The 15,674-nt window shown below is 38.1% G+C and overlaps 1 protein-coding gene across 3 annotated transcripts in view; it reads right to left on the bottom strand.

Annotated features, from left to right (window-relative positions):
- Positions 1–1,742: 1,742 nt before the first annotated feature.
- ARHGAP5 (Rho GTPase activating protein 5) overlaps positions 1,743–15,674 on the bottom strand; it is an 84,105-nt gene continuing 70,173 nt past the window's right edge. For all 3 annotated transcript variants that reach the window (XM_073348976.1, XM_073348975.1, XM_073348977.1), the window contains one exon: positions 1,743–3,940. In XM_073348976.1, the coding sequence (XP_073205077.1) occupies positions 3,610–3,940 (331 nt within the window). In that variant the 3' untranslated portion in view covers positions 1,743–3,609. The remainder of the gene's footprint in view (positions 3,941–15,674) is intronic.

The following is a 15,674-nucleotide window of genomic DNA, read 5'->3' as shown; positions in this document are numbered from 1 at the left end:
CCTTGGCATTTAATTGAAAGTTATTGGGTGATTTTGCCTTTAAAATTTTAATAGGCAACTAAACTGAACATTGTACACAGTAAGCATCTTAATGTTTTATTCATTGAATTCTTTATACAGAATAAGTTTCACTGATATTTAATTCACTGCAGTATTCTGTTGGTGGTGCAACACAGGATTACATTAATTATAAACAAAGAACAAAGATCTGACTTTTTAAAATTATAATTTTATATATATATATATATATATATATATATATATATATATATATATATAAATTATAATATAATATATATATATTCATTCCAGTTGACAAATAGCATCACAAATACTGTATAAAAACTGAAATCACCATGGAAGCTAAGACCTACATTTTTTTAAATCTCCAGTTAAGTTTCCCTCTGTATATATTTACCAGAGATATTAGGAACAAAATTCCAGTACCTTGAAAATAAACAAGTCTATGGTAATTTCTAGCAACCACTATTCAAGAAATGCAGAAAACATACAAGAAAAAAATGTTTCTCTTCATTGAAGTCAGAAATCTGTCACCTATACACACTATATATGCTCAAAATCCATAAAGTTGTGTATATAATGAATTTTAAAATAATCTGTGAAACATTACTTAACGAAATGCCACTTTTCAAACTCAATGTGTGGGATTTAAAGAATAATCTACTGAAAGAACACATTTAAAAGCAATACATTTTAGTAGCAAAATTTGCCTATAACAAAATACATAAAATACTAATCCGAGTTAAAGTGTCAATGTGAGATGCTCAAGACAACATAACGTTTTCATGTTTATCAAGATACTGCTCTTATGATTATCGTAAAAATGCTCAATTTAAAAAAATTTAAAGCAATGCTTTTCATGGTTTGAACTTTCATTAGAACAATTATAAGACAATTCCATTAGCCAAACTATGGAGAATCAATATGGAATGACATTATTCCTTGCTTTATAGCAGTACTAAAGATTACCTATAAACTTCACTTTAAAATAGCAATGGTATAATTTTCTAGTATCTTTATTTTCAGTTACTAAATATATAGCCATATAGTATTTTAATATTAATCTAAAGACTACACAAGAAATACTGACAATGTCAGCAAATAGGAGTGTCATACCAAGCTTTTTTTTTTTCTTTTCTTTTTTTTAAATGAACCTTTTAGTAAGAGCTAAAGACAATTTCTAACCAGGCCAAATATAAGAGCAGCATTTAAACAACTCATTATGGAATAAGTGATGCAGTCATAATAGAATACATAAAAACAGATGATATTGCAAATATTTTTGGATCTATAATAAGCTTAACTTGAAATGGAGTTGTGGAAATGTATTTGTAACATAAAAAATACATAATTTTGTAATCAAAGATGAATTTAACATCATGGCCAACTAAACGTATACTTCCACACAGGAAGCAGAAACTTAAAAATGAAATTCACAACACAAAGACTGAAAATTGTTTTACCAGCTAGAACTTTTAAATATAGTTTTCTTTTTAGCCTCCTTCCATTAGAAATAGCCAGGTTTGTTTCCTGTACAGTTTGATGCTTTGTCTATACCATATATAGTAGAAAAATAAATTCTTTAGCAACCTAGAAACAGTTTATAAAACTCTTGAAAGTTTAATTTTTCTTTGCTAAACATGCCAATGTTAGGCTGACACCTATAAATAAAAGCTATGTAGACAACAGATGTAATGTAGAACAAGTTAAGAATACAACAATTTACAGGACAGACTTTATTATTGTACTTTATCAATTCCTGTGTGCTTTGCAACAGGAATAGGGCTTTTTGTTCTTGTTTTCTTAGAAAAGATAATTACTTGCAAGAATATAACACAAATATCCAGATAATTTATCATATGTATGTACTTCAACAGCAGCCTTGTTTATGCTATCATCTTAATCTAGAATGATAATCCAAGTCATAATTAGAAGTACAATACCTAGGACATAATTGGGAAAGGCAATTTTTATTTTAGGAAAATGGAGTAAATCAAAAACTCTTAAGAGCCTTAATTCTCAAAATCATCTATTTACTATAATACATAGAAGACGATTGCAAAATCTCATTATGAATGAAGATTACAACGGTGACCACCATAAAGCTTTTTTAAACTACACAAAACATATCCTAGCAGCTGAGTGAACCAAATTTATTTTTTTCCCCCTTTCCAGGCCCCCCCCCCAAAAAAGCTATAATTTGAGCATGAAAGAAAAAAACTGCTAAAAGTCTCACAAATATTTTTTACTTATGGCCTCCTCTCAATTCTGCTACAATGTGTAGTCTTCTAAAATGGTTACCACCAATTAAATGTTTAAAAAAAATAAAAATTAAAAAAAGCAGCACTCTTTTAAAGCAAAATTGGTACCAACATGAAAGAAAAAAAGTTATAATTAAAAATGGTGCAAAATGTCAGTAATTTTGAATTTTTAGTACAACATACCACAGAAAAAATATGAATACAAATTTGTGATTTTATATATACACTCCAAAGAGGTTAATTGTCAGTACCCAAAGTATTTATTGCTATATATTAGCAATGCATTTTTGTATATCTTTCAAGGGCCACATAAAAATAGATTTAAAGAACAGATTAAATTGAAGTCCTAGATTAAAACATTGTTTGGTTTACAGAATTTTACTACAACAAATTTCATGTTTATGTATGAAAAGTTAATAACCTTATATGAAAATGTCATGAACTATTTTCTACACACTAGATGTGTTCCCAAGTGGGAAAAATTAAAATATCTAAAATATATTAGATTAAGTTTACAAGACCATCAATGATCTTTTAAACATGCAGCTGTTTACAGAATTAACAGTATTACAAAATGTTTAATTCAGTAATGGAACATAAGGAAATAACTAGGAGACATCAAAATTTTTGCACAATATTTGAAATTCACTTTTACAACAAGCATGTCCTTGGCATTGTGCTGTAAGAAATAATAAGCAAGTTTACCCACCCCTCAACAAACTGTCCCACAGGTTTACTTAGAAGTAAAGATGGAAGGTGCAGGATTGTAATATTTTCAACAGTGCATTTTGCATTTTTTCAAAAACCATCCCAAGCATACTATAGCATAAGTAGCCAGGAGGTTACGAAATAAACTACAGCTGGGCCTCAGTTGTCTACACAGAATGCTTGAATGTGAATAATGCTGACAAAAATAGCACATTAAATAACAAAAACAGCCATAAAGCAGGCTGTAAGCACTGAATGTCTCAAAAATGTGATATTTTAAATCATTAAATTTCTATAGAAAAATTTTATTCACAATATATTGTGACAAACTGCCACAGGAATGATATAGTGATTGCAATAAGGTTTCATGCAGCAGCAGCTTTGTACTTTATAGCTATTTTTGTTTTTAAAAATTAAATCTCTCCAGTCATGCTTATCCCATGGTTTTGATCTGCAGTGTGTATGAATGAGGAAATACAGTATGGGTTATAACAAAAATGTCCCATCAGTTTGGATGTGAATTATTTTTCATAAATATGAAGTACATTACTGAATCCTGAAACATGCATGTCTAGCTTTATTTTCTGTCCAATGCCAGGCTGCCTGTGTCTTCTTCTATTTATATAATACCAAGAGGATCTGCTTGTAATTGTGGTTGTATCAGCTGAGGTTGCAATGGTGGTGGTAACTGAAGTGGTACCATGGGTTCCACCATCTGCACTGTGTTGGATGGTGGTGGCTGACATGCCACAGGGTTGAAGGTTTCTACTATCTCTCCATTGTAAAAGAAAAACTGGCACTGTTGAATGAAGGTCTCTATAACCGACTGGTGAATCTTGGTGGTAGACAGGAACTCTCGGTTTTCAAAATCAGGTCTCATCAGAGTTGGCCAGAAACAAATTGATAAATTATCAGCAGTCATAAGATTGGTTCTATTTTGCTGGCTAACCCTGAAATGAGAATACATTTTCAGAACACATTCACAAAGAACAATTAAAAATTATATACAAACAGGTCTGATTTTAAATATTTTCATAAACATGATGTTAATTCAAAATAATATTTTTACAAATATCTATTAAAACAATAGCCCATATTCTTAGATTCGTTACACTGTTGCAAATCCAGAAATGAATAAATTATTTCAGACTTACACAGCTAACACATAAGACTTTGACTCAGTGTTTTACTATTCAAATTTGAATCATGGTGAAAATTAAAATGCAAAAAGTTTTAAAACATTTTAAAGTAGGCACAATGAACCTATAGGTAGAGCCCAGCAACACTCAGGGGATTTCCTGCCCTGCAAGGTAAAATCCATTACTTCTGCATAATGTTTGACCTTTGCACTGGGGGGGGGGGGGGGGAAATTTTGGAGTGGCTATAGGCCAAAAATTTTGGAGTGGCTATAGGCCAAAAAAGACCTCCCCTAGCACCGCCCCTGCCTATATGTCTGACTTTTAAATTATAAATTACTCTTTTTTGCCAATCTCAGTGTTCTGATTGGTCTTTGGTTTAATGCAGCTCTATAGCTGCTGAACAATCAAGCCCTCTAATGTTGTCTCAGTCCTAGGGATAGCCTTAGGGAAAATGGCACCCCCGAGCAAACTTCTATTTTGGAGGCAGAGTAGGGCTAGACGGGCTCAGGATGTCAGCCCCAACATGCGCGGGGCTAGGGCTTACAAGTGGAGCCCTGCCATGTGTGGGGGCTTAGAGCTCATGAGCTCCACATAAGAACCTTGCGACTCCCAGTTTGGGGACACCTATTCTAGAAGAAAAAGAAGACAGCATGCCTATAAAAAGAGGAACATATATTTAGTGATGTCTAGATATCAAAAGAAAAAAGCAAGTAAAGATTGAAATATTTCACTTCATTATATGCTTTTCATATTGGCCAGTGATAAAACAGTGTCTGAAATTAAGCTGTGCTATTAAGCAAATTCCCACTGTTATCAGTAGGTGTTCTGCTTACATCAAGATACACAGGTTGAAGTGCAACATGTCTCCCCGCACAGTTACTTTGAGGAATACACTGTTGAAAGCTAGATGATTCTGCCATGTCAACACTAGCTAATGTCAAAAGAAGAGTATAAATAGCAGTAAGATTAACTTTTATTTTTTAAAATGTTTAAATTTAATATAGCTGGGCAAAGTTGGATAAAATGAATTTTGCGAAATTCAATGGAAAAGTTTTCACCTATTCATTTTGAATGGTTTGAGCCCTCTCAATTTTATTTTTCACAGAATTTCAAAGTCCCATTTTTTTTTAGAAGTTTCTCTTGAGAAATCGCCTCCCAATTTGATGTTTCAGTTTTATATCGTTGACAGCTTGCGCAAAAGCACCACAGCAGCTTGAGTTCCAGCTGACTTCATTTTTTAGGTCTGGTAGTCAAGTTCAAGATGCTAAAAAGGTATTTTTAGCTTAGGTGGGGAATAGGGAAAATCTAAAATACAAATAGTTGAGGCCAGGTCATGCATTTTTCTTTTTGTTCTGCAAGATGGAAGCTGTTGAATGAAGGGACATAAATTAAGCTGGAAAGAATAAAAAGGTACCAATATGCTGCTTCAGTGATTATCCAGAGACTCAGAGAAATCCTCCACACTGAGGGAAAAAATTAACTGTATTGTACATTTCAGATATTTGTATAGATTGATAGTTATTGTACACCAGTGGCCTCCAACCTTTTTATGCCAAAGATCACTTTTTGAATTTAAGGGCAACCCAGGATCTACTCTGCACCTTCCCCAAAGCTAAGGGGGAGGGGTGCAGGCTCTGGGCTGGGGCTGAGGAGTTCACAATGTAGGAGGGGGGCTCTGGGCTGAGCCTGGGGCAGTGGGTTGGGGTGTAGGAGGCGGTGAGGGGTGCAAGCTCTGGGAGGGTATTTGGGTGCAGGAGGGGGCTTCGGGCTAGGGCAAAGTGTGAGGGTGCAGGAGGTGGTGCGGGGTGCTGGCTCTGGGAAGGGGTCAGGGCTGGGGCAGGGGCTTGGGGTGCAGGTGGGGGTATGGGGTGCTGGCCCTGGGAGGGGACTCAAGGCTGAGATACGGGTGCACTTACCTCGGGTGGCTCCCAGTTGGCAGCACAGTGAGGCTAAGGCAGGCTCCCTGCTTGCCCCGGCCCCACGCCGCTCCTGGAAGTTCCCCGTTCCCGGCCAATGGGAGCTGCGGGAGCGGTGTTTGCAGGCAGGAACAGCATGCCGAGACCCCTGCCCCCTCCTCCCCCCTGGGACAGTGGGGGCATGCTGGCCACTTCCGGGAGCGGTATGGGGCCATGGCAGGCAGGGAGCCTGCCTTTGCAGCAGCCCTGGTGCGCTGCCAGAGCCAGAGATCGTGATCCACTGGGAGAGTCCCTAGGATCAACCAGTCGATTGCAATTGACGGGTTGGTGACCACTGTTGTACACTGTTGAATCATTATCCTGAAATCAAGACTGTCTCCACAAAACAGGTCTATGTTAAGAGACTGTCCCTGTTGACACACAAACCTTCTATACCGGGGGGCAAAAATGAAGACTTTCTGTGCTATGAAGGGCCTTGTTTAACCTGCAAGTTTGGAACAGCTCTCTCACTCACTTTCCATTGCTGATTTCCCTGACCATCACCTTTTCTCCTTCAACATAGCTCCCCTGCCTCCTTTCAGTCCCTGCCATATCCAACCCTTCTGAGATTGCCAGTCTACCCACATCAATGACTTCTCTAAGTCCTCAGCCTCTCCTCTGTTATCTCAGTAGATAACACTACACTTCCCTTGACTCCCCCCATTGCAAGGTTTGCCTAATCAAGCACAAGCCATGGCTCAGCCCCTGTCCGATAGCTGTTGCTTATTTTAATAAGCATGATTGTTTCACTGTTAACTTGTCCTCCCCTTCCTCACTGGTCTGCTTTATTCACCTGTTGTCTTTCACCATATCTAAGGTCTTTGGGAGCTTTTTAAAATTACACACATATAGCACCTGGCACAATACAGGCCAGATCCCTGATTGTTAATCTGTGCATATATAACCAACATGAATTTGTAGTGACAGGGCAAGAAATAGGCAGTTTTTAACAACTTTTGTCAGTATTTTATTGATTAGGTTAACTATTGATATTGCTCTGTATGTCCTACTATCTTTTGGATCGTTATACACGCTTTTTTTTTCAAAAACATATGGTTATACACGCTTCCAAACAGGAATAGGGGATTTTGCCCTTTCAGGGGAGTGACAGAATTTGTAAGCACTCAAGGTATAAAAAAGTCCAAAAAAGATGCATAGGTATTAAAACGGTAAAGTAACAAAGAACAGTACCATAACTAATGCCAATCAATATGGTTTTCTTAAAAAGTTATCTAGTTAAATAAATGTGTGTGTTTTTTGTTTTTGTTTTTTAAAGAGATTATACATTTGATTGACAAAGGCAACTGTGTTGACATAGACTTCTGTAAGGCATCTGACTTAATATCACATGATATTTGGATTAACCAATCAGCACTATACAAAAATCAACATAGTACACATTATGTGGACTAAACACTGGGACATCCCAAAAAAGAACTGTAAATAGGGAAACATCACACAACATATTTTCTAGGGTCCTGCATGGATCTGTTCTTGGCCCAATGATATTCAATATCTTTATCAATGATCTGGAAGAAAATATAACATTGCTAGTAAAGTTTTCACATGACAAAATAGATGGAGTGGTAAATTTTAAGGAGAAGTCAGTTCTACTGAGTAATCAGAATTGCTTGGTAAGTTGGACTCATTTGAACCATTTTAATATACTCAGAAATACAAGGTCATACATCTATGAACAATGACCTTACAGAACGGGGAGGGGAGCCCTGAATTTTGCAAAGGAGTGCAATGCTATGCATAAGAGAGCTAATGCCATTATTGGATGTATAAGCAGGGGAATATCAAACAGGACTAGGGAGAAGGTATTATCTCTGCATAAAGCATTGATAAGACAAATACTGTATCCAGTGCTGGTGTTCACAATTTTAAAAAAATGTTGACAAATTGAAAAGACTTCAGAAAAGAGGTACAAGAATGATCTGAGGTCTGGGAAACCTGTCTTCCTGTGAGAAAGTTAAGTGATGACTTCTTCACAGTCTGCATGTATCTACGTGTGAAGAATATGTCTTACAGTAGAGGGGTCTTTAATTTAACAGTCAAAGACAGAATTTCCAATTACTGGAAACTGAAACTAGAGATTCAGACTAGAAATATGGTGTAAAATTTTAACAGTGAGGGTAATAAACCATTGCAACAGTTTACCTAGGAACTATTTACCTATGCTGGATTCTCTGTTACTAGAATTCTTTCAATTCAGCTTAGCTCTCTTTCTACAAGATATGCTTTAGCTCAACCAGAAGTTATGTGCTTGATGCAAGAACTACTGATAAAATGTTATGGCCTCTGTTATTCAGGAGGTCAGATTATGTGAACATAATGGTCCTTTCTGGCCTTACAATCTATGAAACTCACAGGGAAGCTTGTCCCTTGTACCCTGTACTTTATCCAGCAGCAGCAATATGTTAGATTTTTAGGTTCTTCAGAAAATGATATATTTATAACACAAGTTCCGGAGAATGAATTAAGCGTTATATAAAATTTTAAATGATTTTAATGCTTTATCATCAGCTCTTGAGTGGAGACGTTAATGAAATGACATTTTTAAACTAACAGCTGGCTTTGTAGCCAATACACACACACACACTCACACACGGTTTGAAATGAGAGTTCCTTGTAATTTAGATGTGATCACAAGAGAGCTCTTGCTTCTTTAAAGTTTTCTAGTTGCAACTGAATTTCTACTGTGCCTTTGTTTCTTCAGTTTAAATGTTCCTATGAAAATGTAGGATTCTGTCCTACTTTGAAATACAGCTGCGTATATTTATTAACAAGAACAACAACTGTTTTCTTGTTTTCAACATATAAAATGAGAATTTCCATCTTGGTGCCAGATCTTTGATATCCTGCACTCCTGCCAGGTGTGTGATCTGAGGTAAGTAGAACACCTATTTATTAGGCTAAATATTTCACTACTGTTCCAGCTTTACTGAAAATCAAACTGGTTTTAGATAAGGAATCTTTACCTTTAAAATAGAAAGAAACCACCTGCATTTAGCTGCCTCCAGACATAAGTCTACATCTTGTGCCGCAATTACAGATTTTAAGGTTTTAGATTTGTTGTTTATCTGGAAATGGGCGGAGTTTTATCTATTTTGGTTTTTAATATATGATTAAGGTTCACCAAGTTCATGATTTGTAGTGTGAAAATAATTGGTTAATAAATCTGATAGACAACTGGGACATTAATCAGGACTCAATGTATACAAATATTAAGACCATTGTACAAGAAAATATTTTCCCATTTGCAGTGGAAGAAGTAATTGCAACGGGGAATATTTTGTGTTAATAAATGTAGTACCTTTATCAAGTAGTATAGGATGTATCAAATATTGTCTGTTTTGAACGTATTATGTCCAGAGATATTTACATACTCTTCCTGAATTAGGGCAATATACACATTCTCTTTCTTAAGAACAACTTCTTATATTTTAATGAGTAGTTAATGCTATCAATATTCCATGTACAGAATTTTAAAGAATTCAAAAGACAACAGGGAAGAGGTTGTATTTTGTTAAATGCTTGTATTCAAGGATTTTTTTTAAAAAAATGGCTCTTCTACATATAATTGTTTCCTAGGCTACATCTCAGAGGAAAAGTAATAAATCAGTCTGTTGCCAACTGAATAATTGAATTAAACTTTTAAGAACACTTAAATCTAAACAGGCTAAAATGGTACACAATACCCTGCTGAGAGCAAAGGGAGTAGACTAGTTATTAAAAGGTCATGTTTTACGATAGAACAAATGCTCAGCCTTTAAAATTATCACAGAACCTTCTCCCTTTTCTTCCTGAAGTAATTCAACATGCTGCCTAGACCTACTATCTGGAGCTCTGTTTTAAACTCCATCCTTGACCCTCTCCAGTGAGACTCCCAGCTCCCTATACTTCTCTGAAACTGTTCTCACTTACGTTGCTAATAACGTCTTCAGTGCTAAGTCTCAGAAACAGTATTCTATCCCTACTTCCTGTCAGGCTGCTTTTTACCCTGTTGACCATGCTCTCCCTGAAATCTTGTCTCCCTCAGCTTCCATGACTATTCTCTCTTGGCTCTTCTACCTCTCCAATTGCTACTTCAGTGTTTGGTTTGGAAGATTCTTCTCACTCCAAATAATGAGAGTTCTACTGGGCTTCTTCCTTAGCCCTCAACTCCTCTCTCTGTATGCAAAAGTGATCATAAAGAGATAGATTTGTTCTATCATCTATCTTCTCTGTGTTGACAACACTCAGATCTACTTCTCTACTCTGAACTTCTTCTGCTCCTGGCCCCAGCTAAAATCTCAGCCTGTCTTTTTGATATCCACGGATCATCTTAAACTCAACATGATCTTTTAATCATTGCTTCTAAATCCTCCTCATCCCTTCCTTTCTCAGTCACCATGACAAAACCTGCACTCTACCCTGACATGTGTAAGAACTTGAGAGTACCTTTAATTACCCAGCCTCGTCAAGGTATAAGATATCAATAGCTGAAAATATATGGACAATAAGGAAAAAGAATTTTCAGGGGCATGGTGTCTATCTCCATGAAAAAGATAAGTCATATTTCGTATAGACCCCCTTAATCAGTACACTCTCTGTAACTGATATGGAAAGTGTAGACTGCCCCACATTAAGATCACGACAGGTTAGATTGTGATAAATCATAGAAGATAGTCCATTTAACACAATTATTGAAGCTAAGCACATATCAGGGAACTAAAAAGGAAATTTTTAAAAATATCTTTTTTAACAAACAGTAACTGCCATTTTCATTACCTTCCCACATTAGTTTAAACACAAGGTAGCCTAGGAGTCTTTACATTTTCTACTCAGGAGCCTTTGAAGAAGTTTTGAAAATTGCAGAGTTTTTAAATAGAATGTTTGTTTCTTTAAAGCTCTTATGCTGCCAGTCTATTCCACTGGTTTCAGATGACTAGATGACCCATCGAGGTCCCTTCCAGTCCTACAGGTCTATGATTTTCAAATCCTTTTACCATCCATTACTGTGATCAAATTTAAGGCAATCTCTTGCATGAGTTTGGTTCTGCATACTGCATTTTGATCTGGTTCCACTCTTTTAGAGCTGTTAACTTTAATATCCAACTTAGCAGGACTTTCTTTCCTAGTGCTCAGAAAGGTTTCTCTAGGGAGATACAGAAAGCTATTTTTGTGGTTTAATTAGTTGGGGAGCCAAATACTTTTTTGAATGAATATCTTAAAAGGATTCAGCTGGGAGCTCACAGAGCTGCAACATGTGACCTCTTATTTAGCATTTTATTTTTCAACATGTTACTGTTACAGTGAACTAAACATAATACTACCCTGTAATGTATTTTACTATAAAATACATTCCCAAATAAATCAAACATTATATAACTACATTAGAAGTCCACGAGAATGCAACATTAAAATTGTATAGCTAGCCATAATTAAGTCCAGAAATGCAATTATGGTTGAATATTCAACTGTACCTATGTCACCTTGAGTCTATGTATTATAAAATCTTTATACTATATTGTGCTATTTAAGAAATATTAGTCATTATGAGATTTTTCTGCTCTAGATGAAGTTAAGAAGAAGAATATACACAATAATCAAAGACTCAGGGTGTTTCTTAATAATCACTTGAAACAGCCTCATCCATTGCACAGATTTTCTAAAATTGGACAAAAAGTCACTATAATGCACTCTATAGTCACACCAGTTTAGTTTCAGTTGAGTTAATTCTAATTTGTAACTGTGACCACAATCAGACACAAGGCTTTTCAGGGCATACTCTTGCATAGATGGGATGAGAAATCAGATGACAAAACTGGCCTTTTCACTCTTCTTTCCATTATTCTGAATATTACATATTCGTACATACACACGAAGTCATAGTATGGGGAGTGCCCATCTGCTAGTCTAAAGATTAAAAACAATTCCTTATTTGTTAAAATCAAGGAAAAACCTTGACAGCATCAAATGCTCATGTAGACCAGATTTGAGGAGACAAATATAAGATTTCACTCCATAAGAAATATTTGTTTTCAAGCAGTTTTATTAAACAAGACTTAAAGATGTTATGAAAAGCCAGGAGCAAAATAGACATGATCCTAAGTACCCCTGTATTCACACCTTACAGGCTACTGCAATGTTTGTACAAAATATCTTGTAATGATTTCCCTCTGTATAACATTACTAGAATATATTTAAAGACAAAGACAGCCTACCCTAGGTAAAAGAGATAAACAGGTCTGTCCTAGACAAAGGAATATGATTTTAACTCAATTTACATATGAGCCATTGTGACAGGGCAGCAGTAAAACCCCTTGAATGCCCTGCCAAAATGCTAGTTAAGCCCTGCTTTTTGGTAGGGAAGCCAGGTGCAGGGGCCCAGGTAGCCAGCAGAGAGCCCAGATGCAGGCCCTAATGAGGGTCAAGGACTTGAGCTAAGTAGCGGCAGCTGGACTGAGGAAGGGAAGGGCTATAAAAGCCCTAGAGAAAGCTCAGTAAGGAGGCTAGCCTGGGAGGGGACAGGAGGCTACAGCTGTCTCCTCACCACAGGAAGGGAGCCTCATGGGCCAGAAGACCCTAGAACGGGTTAGAAAGGGGATAACTGTTGGGGGATAAAGAGGACTACACTGTAGCACTGTAAATAAAAGCACAAGGTTGAAACACTGGAACAAGGCATGAGGACTCTTATTTTGTCAGCCTAAGCACAGGGTACAGGGGAAAGGAGGAGGAAACCTGTGAGGACCCTGTGACAGCCATAAACAAAACTATCAAGCTAAACCTGCAGAGGCTGTCTTAAGCCTGAACTCTAGAGAGAATTAAAGTGGCTCCTGCCATGAAAGAGACAGGAGACTGAATCCCCAGGTGGCTTTCCTAACTTTATATTCCCAAAAAATTGGCTTTGTTCTCAAAGGACAGAGAAACTCCATCTCTATCTTTTACCTGTGAAGACAAGGGAAGCCAGCACCTTGAATTTCTGTAGAAGGTTCTAACTGAGAGACAGTCAGTCATGCTAGACAAAGAATAATTGGTGAGAGAAACCATCCTAGAGACCGTACCTTGCTAGATTAAGTTATAGACTTTTAGGTTCATATCTTCACTCCTATTACTAACCATCTTTACCTTTATTTATTTTACCTAGCATTACTTAAACTATGTTCTGTTGTTAATAAACTTGTTTTATTTTTCATCTAACCCAACCCAGTGCTGTGTTTGAACTGAACTGTTAACTTCAGTTAAATTGGTAGGCTGCTGGGTATTGTCTCTTTAAAGGAGCAAACGTACCTTCTGATTTCTCTGAGTAGTCCAGGGGAGCACTGCAGACTTCAGGGCAGACAGTTCTGGGCAAATTTGGGATTGTAGGCGTGTTGGGGTCATCTTGCCAGGTGTAACCAAAACTTGTAGAAACCAGGGATGGAACTATTGTGTTGTAAAGAGGCTGCTAGGGTCAGAGAGCTGAACAAACGGTTACTTACCTGTAACTTGTTCTTATAAATGTGATGCAGACATGTATTCTACTTATGTGTGTGTGCATGCACCCAGCACACTGGAGCTGGAAAACACTGCCTAGCAGTATTCATAGGGGCAGTGCTCATGTCCTGTGCCCTAGCCCCTCCCCTGGCCATATAAAAGGTGGTACCGCCCCAATCTCCTCAGTTCTTTCACACAGAACATCAGAAGTACAGACTCTGATGCAGACGGCATGGAGCAGGAGTCATGGAATACACATTTGCATCACATTTTAAGGAAAAACAGTTACAGGTAGGTAACCAACTTCAGCCACCTCTGAAGAGGACATTGGCACACACTTGCATATTGGACGACGTGTGTGCATGCAACAATATGGCCTAGCAACTGCACACATATTCAGGCTGTGGTTGAGTCTGCAGCTCCAGACATAGGTGGGGAATTGCCTGGAATCACTCAGCTGGTGGAAATGCTCTTGAACTTGTAGAGTCCATCAGTGTCCCAATGAACTTGATTCTTTGAGTTAGAACCAATGTTGACTTTCCACTGTTTAGGAGGAGACTGAGAAGACCAGGTAGGCATAGTGTGAAGTGAACCTGACAGAGAACTTCCTCTCTGGACTTCACCCTTAGTAACCAATCACCCAGATATGGAAAGATATGAATACCCCTCTTCTTGAAGCATTCTGTTACCACAGTCATGTATTTGGGAAATCCCAGGAAGCAGAAGATAGGCTGAAAGGCAGCAGACTGTAGTGGTAGTGCTGGACAGCTACCACAAACATGAGGAACCTCCCATGGCTCGGAACAATTGATATGCGGAAATAAGCATCCCACAGGTCCACAGCAGCAAACCAGAAATTGTGATTTAAGGCGGAGAGGATAGTTGCTAGGGTGACCATACAGAATCTCACATATATATTTGTTGAGATTGAAGAGGTCAAGGACAGATCTCTTCCCTCCCTTGGGTTTGGAAACCAGGAAGTATTGGGAGGAAAGCCCCCATCCCCAGTGCTGCCGGGGAACCTCCTCTATAGTCCCCAGGGCCAACCGAGACTGAACCAGCTGGAGGGGCACATTCTCATGAGAGAAGTCCCTGAAAAGGCAGTGGGTCGGGAGGAGGGATGGAAAGAAACAGTACGGCATAACCCAATCTGATGGTGCTTAGGACCCAGCTTTCCATGGTAACTGAGTCCAAGATATGATAAAAACAAGCTAGCCTGTGCCCAAAACAGATGGAAAGGAGAAAGAGAGGTCATCACTGGGTTACAGTCCTGGACACTAGAGTCAAAATAGGCGCTTGCTGGATGCTGGGGAGAGAGGGAAATGGGGGAATGGGAGAGCTGGCAGGTTAAACCCAGAACCAGAGAACCCTCTCTTCTGGGATCTGTGGCCCTTCCAGGAGTAGTCCTTCTTCCTTACAGGAAGGGAGAATTGTCCGAAAAAACGTTGCTGTGTTGACCGCAATAGTGGCATCTCTTTATGGCCAGAGTATATACTCCCAAAGAACAGGACTTAGCTATGGAGTTTTTAAAAGAGTGCAGGGTTTCATCATTTTTTTCCTGAAAATAAATCCCAACCATCGAACGGTAAGTCTCCAATGGTCTGCTACATCTCATGTGCAATGCCCAAATTCTGCAGTCATAAAGCCCTCCTCATGGTCACAGCCAATGCTGTAACTCTGGTTGCGGCATCTACCATGTCCAGAGCTAACTGCAACAGTCTTGGTCACCATATGGCCTTCTGCAATGAGTGCTATAAACTATTCCCTGGGAGGATTCTGGCAACTTATCCACAAACTATATACATGGCTGCCCAATTGACAAGAGTCATATTTAGAGACCAACACCCGATGGTTCCCAATGCACATTTGCATGGAAGAGAAAGTATAAATCTTCCTCCCCATTAAGTCCATCCTTTTGGACTCTTTGTCCTTAGGGGTGGACTTATACCTTCCCTGCCATGCCCTGTAATTTGCTGCAGTTTCCACCAGAGAGTTAGGAGCCAGATGGGAGTAGAAACCCTCAAAACCTGGCATGCGAATGAAATACCGCTTCTCTGAATGCTTTGCCATGGGAGGCAATGAAGCTGCAGTATTCCAGAGGGCTTCTACAGGCTCCAAAAGAGCCT

Source organism: Lepidochelys kempii, chromosome 6 (genome assembly GCF_965140265.1).
Source record: "Lepidochelys kempii isolate rLepKem1 chromosome 6, rLepKem1.hap2, whole genome shotgun sequence".
NCBI classification, from domain to species: Eukaryota; Metazoa; Chordata; order Testudines; family Cheloniidae; genus Lepidochelys; species Lepidochelys kempii.
The sequence above is the reverse complement of the archived record's forward strand: the minus strand, read 5'-3'. Positions and strand labels throughout refer to the sequence as shown.